Source organism: Haemaphysalis longicornis, unplaced genomic scaffold (genome assembly GCF_048455015.1).
Source record: "Haemaphysalis longicornis isolate Haplotype H1 unplaced genomic scaffold, Haemaphysalis longicornis Haplotype H1 scaffold_2, whole genome shotgun sequence".
NCBI classification, from domain to species: domain Eukaryota; kingdom Metazoa; phylum Arthropoda; class Arachnida; order Ixodida; family Ixodidae; genus Haemaphysalis; species Haemaphysalis longicornis.
Window position 1 is genome coordinate 19,718,499 of NW_027526295.1, and position 8,074 is coordinate 19,726,572.

General features: G+C 47.0%; 1 protein-coding gene across 1 annotated transcript; it reads right to left on the bottom strand.

The window, feature by feature from the left end:
* Positions 1 to 255: 255 nt before the first annotated feature.
* LOC144167004 (uncharacterized) lies at positions 256 to 5,532 on the bottom strand. The gene is made up of 2 exons (XM_077696413.1): positions 5,393 to 5,532; positions 256 to 976 (listed from the first exon to the last, which is right to left on the bottom strand). The coding sequence occupies exons 1-2, from the start codon at positions 5,515 to 5,517 to the stop codon at positions 568 to 570; spliced, it is 534 nt and encodes a 177-aa protein (XP_077552539.1). The 5' UTR covers positions 5,518 to 5,532; the 3' UTR covers positions 256 to 567.
* Between the last annotated feature and the right edge of the window lie 2,542 nt (positions 5,533 to 8,074).

Sequence of the window (8,074 nt, forward strand, 5' to 3'; positions counted from 1 at the left end):
TGACCATGGCATGGCACGTTGCCTCAGCATGCAGCACGCCAAGATTCGCAATCCGGCGGCTACCGATTGTGGTTCTGCTTGGGCAATTAACACAGAATTGACACAAGTCTGTGTCTGTTTGCACAGACACAGCGACAAAGGCAGCTGCAGGAATGCGTGTGGGAAAACTTCAAAGAACTCCTCAAACACCGCGCAGCTCATCCAGGCTTTTCAATGCTGACACATGAGCAGACTTAGGGCTACTTCGTAGGTCTCTTTATTAGTAGTAGTATTGCCATTTTTGAAGCTACAATCGGTGAACATTTTAATGCAAAATCACGCGCTTGAGACGCTGTTTCGCCCGTGAGCTTCACTTCTTTTTATTTGTTGGTGCCTCCAACTGGAGCTGGGTGTCAATCCTAAAATCTACTTTATTAGTGGCCACGCTCCCTGCCGGGTAAATAACTTCATCGTAAATACGGTGCGCCGTTCATGGGTTGCCACTGGAAGAAGTAGATTAGCTGCTCGCTAAACTCCTTCTTATTACCGGTGCTGTAAACAGTCGAACCGTCACACAGAAAATTTGCTTCAGAAGCGCTGCAGGCGTCTCTGCCGCGTTTCATGAAGACCCATGTCTGCGGTAAAAACTCGAACCAGGGGTTCCTGGCGCTTCCTGCCTAAACCACTGCATCGTCCTTCCAGGTGGTCACGCGGCCGCCGTAGCGGCTGGCGGCGGCCGCGGTGCGCGGCGGGGCGACGTCTGCCGGCAACCACGCGTTCGAGCACCAGCGCGGCAAATCCCAGGGCGTATCCGATGCCCAGCAGCCAGGCCGGACCCACGAAGTCTCCCAGGTCGATGGTCGTGGTCGTCCGCGTCTTCTTCTGGTCGGCCACGCCACCCATGAACTCCTTGGGGTCGAAGTAGGGATTGCCGCCAAGCCTCATCGCCTCGTCCATCCAGCGCAACGTGTGGCCAGTTTCGAACAGGTAGCGACTCCTGCGGCGCGTTCGTAAACCTAATAAGTACGTGCGCGGTCGGGCTAGTACACTCTAGCCGTCTTAGAGCGACGGCGCGCGCGTGCTTGTACTGCCTTCGCAAGAGGTCTACTTTCTGCCTGCGATTGCTACGACGAGCCGGCGCTGCGGGTCCACCCTGCCTAAGGTCCCTAAAATTACTATAGTAGCGCCAACTGCTCCCTCCTTCTCCGCTGCCCTCCTCTTTTTTCTTTCCCCTCACCCGCGGCGCCGCGTTCTCTTTAACTATAGTGAACTAGAATACCTGGGTATTCTAGTTCACTATACTTTAACTACACGGCGATACCGCCATTTTTGTTGGGTGCTTCAAAAAAGACGCCCTCGAAACACTTCGGGCCGCTCGCTGATTTTTTTCTTGCAGTTTGCTCTTGTTTTCGCGCCGCAATCGCTCTTTGGTAGCATTCATAGAATTTCTAGAGCCCCGTTTTACCAACACGGACTGAGGGAGGGTGTTTCGTTTTATATTTTTGTCTACAAGGGGATATTTGCGGGGTGGATTCCGCTGGCGCATAAGCACAGCGCGGTTTTTTTTTACGTGTGCGGCATGCTGTAACATCTCAGGATAGGTCGTGAAAGCGAAAGGATCGAGCGTGGACATTTCAAACTGCTCTGTTATGGTAGTTCCGTTCTGGAATTCGCGTGACTGTAATCATGCAATCACTGCACAAAGGGCTTGCCCACGGTTCACGGCAGTATACAGAGGGCTTCATTCCCAAATGCCGTCGTTCGAGCGCTGCGCTGGCGTCCTTGCATTTTCCTTTCTTGCGATGGTTGTGAATAATTAGAGGCGTAAACTCTGCGCCCGCTTTTACTAACGATCGACGTACATCCTACATTAGTTCCGCGCAGTTTAGAGTGTTTGCCGTTCGTGTAGAAATGTTTCTTTCACCTTCATGCGTTATAGGCTGCTGTGAGTAGATTAAAAAATATACACATGCTGTTGTGCATGTGTGCATGTACAGCGATGAGAAACGTCCCTGCTTCCCCGACAACGCAGCCGGATACACTAAACTGCACTTGCGGCCATACGTTCATGTGCGAACCGAGTGAAAAACGCAGGCTTGTAATTCTGGAAATTGGCGCCAGAGAAGACTGCGATCAATCGATCGGGTAAACCACAATTACAGATTTGTGGCCTCTTGTTTCTCATACGAACCAGAGATCGAGTCCCTCTAGGTACAAACTATGTAACTAACTACTACAGTTAATTAATCATGCAATACGTTTTTTTACCTAACGCGGTTTCGGGAAGGCCAATACCCTTAAGTTTCAAGATCAATTTGTCGTGTGGAACCCTGTCGAATGCCTTACTGAAATCCAAAAATATTATGTCGGTTTGCCTATTGTTATCCAGGTTAAGTGCAAATGAGTGAATTATTCTAACCAGTTGTGTCATTGTCGAATATCCTTTTCTAAAGCCGTGCTGAAAATTGGTCAGGATTGAATGTTGTATCAAGAAATTTCCAATTTGTGTAGCAATTATGTGTTCTATTAATTTGCAGCAAGATGAAGTCAAGGATATGGGTCGATAATTTTGAGGCGACAAACGATCACCTTTCTTGAATACAGGACTTACGCGTGCGGCTTTCTAGTCACGTGGTAGCTTTGATGACAACAATATGATGTCAACTCTAATCATTGTGGTTTGCGGAACCTTTCTCAGCCGTTTAGGTGTTCTTCCTGCAGAGATTGTAATGATGGTTAAGCGTCTACTCTATCGTTCTGCCAGGCGGATCGCTGCAAGGATGGTTTTCCGTTCCTGCGCGTAAGAGTCGTTACGCCTTGTCACGGTAGTGCACCGCAATTGTCTTTGTACTTCAAGCGCCCCGGCTTCGGCGTGTGCTGCATATTTATGGTTTTAGAACTGTCCTCGAAGGACTTTGACACTGGCTTGTCACCTCTCCTTGCGTGAGTTAGGATCTGGGTTGATCGGTATGGGCAGGGCTTTTATAAAAAAGTACTGCATCGGCGACATAACCATAATGGCGTCCAGATGGTTTAAGTGAAGAGAACTTTACGCGCTCGCCTTGTCGTCGTAGCTCGCTCGCTGGACCCAAGTAGAGCAACAGGGCGTCCCGTGGTGACGCTGTCGTTTGCGGCGTACCCCAGGTGCTTCGAAAGCCAAGCGGTTTATATGGTCATAATCGTTCGAAACTCGTGACCCGCTTTCGCTTGTCCTACATCTCCCTGCTGTTTAGAGCAAAGAAAACTATAGGTAAATTTGATGCAAAATATACGTAATTAACCTGCAGCGCTCACGTTCATTTAGTTAGGAACGCTCGTTGGGTTGGTTTTTCCGATAGAAAGCGGAAAAAGTGTCAGTGCAAGAAATAACGCAGAAGGCTCCAGCCAGGCAAAAAAAAAAATGGCGCGTTCGAAATGACGCAGAAAAGCTCCACCATACGAAATTAAAAAAACCACAAAAAGAACAGAACTCTTGCTGGCGCAGTTCCAGGCAGGGGGTGCGCGAGCACTGCGAAGGCGGGAAATTTGAAATGCATGGGGTGGTAGCAGTGAGCGTATAACGGCAGTACAGTACATTACGGCGGATCACTGCTCCGTACTTCCGACAGATTACACGTTCCGTGGATGTGCTTTATTTTTCTCTTAAGTTGAGCCTGTATTCTATATGATGACCGGTCCTTACATTATTTTCTCAGACGTTACTTTTGGGCTTGGTAAGGAACTCTTTAGTTTCTTCAAAGGAAGTATGTAATACAATACAAGACCCTTGCAGTGGTCGTGAAAATTGGGAGGTTGAGAGCTGCCCTATCGCTGTTCTGATATGCTGCCTTCTTCAGGTCGGGCATACGTTCAGGTACGGCAGGCTGTACGATATCTGACTAACGATGAGTGCTTGCATAAGTTGTGTCTTTTCTTTTATCCCCGCTCTTCGCCTGCCCAGGCACGTGTTTGTCAATGTGGTCCGAATGGACTTTCGGTATATTAGTGATTGTGAGATCGGCTGTGCCACTTCTCTGTAGGGCCAGCAAAACATTCTTGCGTGACTATCTTTGGAATCACATGCTGACCTGTTGTTGGGGTGCTCTTTTATTGACAGCGCGGCGCCATCCATAGTTTTGCCGACAGAGCCTCCTCCGCTGACAGGACCGCGAAAAATTTTGAAGTGTGTTATTGGACGGTATATACTCCCTTTTACTGGGACATATTTTGGTTCATTTTTTATATTATCCAGGCTTCCTATGGGTTTTGATAGCCTGGCGTCATTCGTTTGGCCCCCATTTGGGCTAGGTGACGCAATCTTACCGTCGGTCTCATTTGATAGTGGCGAGCACGGCTGGCGTCCATGTCTGCTAAACATTAGACCACACACGGCGCGCAGAAATACAATCACTCTGCAGGCGCGGCGCTAACTGAAACCATACAGTTGCATACTAATATATACTAGAGGGAAATCTGGCGCTGCATTCCCGGGCCGCCGTGGGCCGCGCCAATGTAGCGATGTTCCTCGCCTACTTGGCTTGGTTAGCCGCATGTCTTCTTTTTTTGTCTCGAAGCCAAAATCAACAAAAAGGGGTAACATTGTTTTCATCTCCATCTTGCTGGAAATTTCTAAATTATCCCTGACAAATAAACCTTTCTGGAGCTTTATTCTATAATAACAAAACAAATTTGATTAATCTTCTGCAGTAATATCGTTGCGTTTTTGCAACCAGAGGCAACTTTCCAGTCTGTTCGTGAGCCATGCCAAGGACAAGTGGAACGTGCCTGCCCGGAAGATGACGGCATAGAGTTTCACACTACTGTATATTAGTATAAAACCCTTTGGATGACGGAACGCTCGCTGAAGCGCGGCTCCCCTACACAGTGGCGCCAGATTTCCCTCTAGTGTATACTAGTATAAAACTCTATGACTGAAACCGCGTATCTTTACTTTTGAGCCTGTCCTTCTTTCCACAGTCTGCCGCTACTCCGTTCCCAGGGCAAGCCCGCGTAACTTCAACTGGCTGCCTCAGATGAAGTTTCTTGTAAGGACGGATGACGTAATTCCGCGCACGCTTGATGAGCGCGGCTTACAGCGGACGGCTCGTACGACGCACTAAAATTGAAAAAATGAGCCTAACAACGGTATGGCGTTAAAAGAGGTGACAGAAAGAACAACTGGCCCAAAACAGGTTGGCAGGGTACTTGTGGACCACCATAACTGCCGACAAGACGCACTTCTGGGTTTCAAGTGGCGCACGTTACCCGGAGAGCGTAGCGAGAGATTGTTGTGCGAGCGAGACTTCGCGACGTATATACGTTTGTACGTAAGGACACTTTTTGTTCTGGATGCACAGACACACACATCACGTATGATACGTGACCACGTGGACGTGGTTGGGACGGGAATTGAGCAGAAAGGAGGGTGGCGTACCGGTCGTCAAAAAGTTTCCTGAGCGGACAAGCCTTCTGGAAGACGAAGCTGCAATAGTCGATGCCCAGGTGCTCGTTCACGACGCGCAGTCCCCGCTGTTCTTTCTCTTGCAGCAGCTGGTGCATGCCGCTGAGCAGAGACACCCTGCGCAAGCGCATCACACGGAGCAGCTCAGCTGTTCGTCCCGGAGAAGTAAACGCTACACGCCCAAGCGTCCCGAACCTCATCCCGAGACGACTCGAGGTAGTGTTCGCTGTTCTAAGGGGAAACCTTGAAAGGACCGGTAAGGAACCCAGATAAATACAGGCATCTTGTTCACTGTCGCACCTGTTCGCCGATTCGTAAGGTTCTCGTTCATTCAAGTTTTTGACGTTCTGAATCCTACACCCGCTATTTATTTTCTACTCTATTAAAAGTAAAGCCAATATTTCACCCATTGGATGAAAGCTAAGCTCACTTTGCAGCTGCATCCTTGCAAAGAGACTAAAATTTGGGCCCCTAGTTCAGCGGGCTTGCCTGAAGGCAACCTGGTATCTAAACAATAACGTTTATTCATCGTCTTGGTCATCTATTAAAAGCCGCTATCGAGTAGTGTGAAAATTCCACAGAGGACATGCAATTGAATCGGGCATGTGTCAACTTGGCCTCCTTCGTTAGCTTGAAATGGCTTATAAGAAAATATAATAAAAAAGTGTGCTTGAGTCAAACTAGACTTTGTGTGCCGTCATCGAGTGGAAAGATACCAGGCCTCCCGCACATATTCCACGGAGTCCCTACCCGTACCTGTACTTCGTAACTACGCGTAGTTTATTCCCCTGTGTCTGTCCTCGATGAACCGGCGAACTTTGTAATTTCTCATTTCGAGCCACGAGTCTCGCAGACTTCCCTCTCGCGTCACTCAATGAGAAACGACCATGAGTATTACCATACTTTCCAACTGGAACCACACAGCGAACAGCATCCAAGGATTTCAGCACCAACTAAGCTGCGCATTACTTCCTACGTAAAATGTTTTGTCTCCGCTTATTTCAGTCGCTGTTTCACCACCAACTGTTGCGCCGCAACCTTGCCTCGTTATATTTCATCTCGCTTGGCTCGTTTCCACAAGATCGGTTTGACTTTCTGCCGAACCCACACCTTCTCTCAGATTATACCACGCACGCCTCAAGAGTGCTATACCCCTTCCCCATCAACGGAAATCACTGCAAATTACGTGCATTTCAGAAGCGCACTTTCCAATCTGTTTAACTTTCAGTCAGCCTGCGTTCTGCGGCCCAGTATCGTATTGTTTCTGTACACTACTTATTTTGTTTCGTTGTTTAATGCGTAGTATTCTTTGCCCAGTACACTCACAGACAGGACCGTGTAACGCCCTGCATTTCCACAAAAATACCGATATCGGGAAGTCCCACCTGTACTCTCTATAGTACCGTAAATGGAGATAACAGGTCGCACGAAATTTTCAACACCTAAAAAATAGGAAAAATGGAAAAAGATAAGGGAAATTGGCGAACCGTTTGACAAATTGCATTTTCACAAAAATGTAGATTTCGCGAAAGTTTCACATGTCATCGTTATGATAACGTAAATGGAGATAATTGGTTGGAAAAATGCATTACGCATGAAATTTATACAATAATGCAGATTTCGTAAAACGTTCATCTGTAATGGTTATAAAAGCGTAAATGGAGATAGTAGGTCGATGGAAATTTTGAAAACAAAAATTAAGAAAAATATAAAATAATTACGGAAACTGGCGGACCGTGCAACGCCCGGCATTTGCACAATAATGCAGATTACGGGGGAAGTTCCCAATGTATTCCTTATAATAACGTATAGATTACGGGGGAAGTTCCCAATGGATTCCTTATAATAACGTAAAAAGAGATAATTCGTCGCGCAAAATTTTGAAAAACTGAATTATAAGGAAAATAATGAAGATATACGGAAAATGGCAAAACGTAACACGCATGGCATTTCCACAATAATGCAGGTTTCGCCAATGTTCCTCTTCTAATCTTTATAACAGTGAAAATGGAGATAATTGGTCGGATAGGATCTAGAAAAACCAATACCTTTGGCTGTAAAAAGCTCACATTCAATACAAGCGTCATAAGAATGCTACGCATTAAAAGATAATTCTATGAACTTCTGCAGAAGTTTTTCTTTTTTGCGGACGGTAACGCATAAAATTAGCGTGGTTTCATTTGCCATAAAGCGTTCTAGCTAACAGCGTATAATGAGGCAACTGCAGCGCGATTTATTGATTACAACTGCATTTTGTCAATTCCCTGTGTTTCGATTTTACAAAAACCCTTTCGAAATGGCTGTTTAGCCCTTATGGTAATGAACACTAGGATTCACTCTTTCTCTGATTTTGATGTAAAAGCGTCAGTCAACCGCATGTAAAGTCGGTGTGGCCGCACCTGAAGCTTGCCGTATTTTATAGTTGTCCCTTGCGCTGTGCGTGACGTGGAATAAAGGGGTGGGGCTACGCACCCTTGCGACGGCCCAGCTGTACACAGAACTTCACTGTTTGAAGTCTAAAAAGCGTCGCCAATCGGTACGCTAAGTTCGGCACGCAATGGGTATTACGCTGCTTGGAATTTTCTGGGGCTCAACCTAAAAGCTTAGCCTAAACATAGCCTTATTAGGCCTAAGCGTAGCACACTAAGCCTAGCT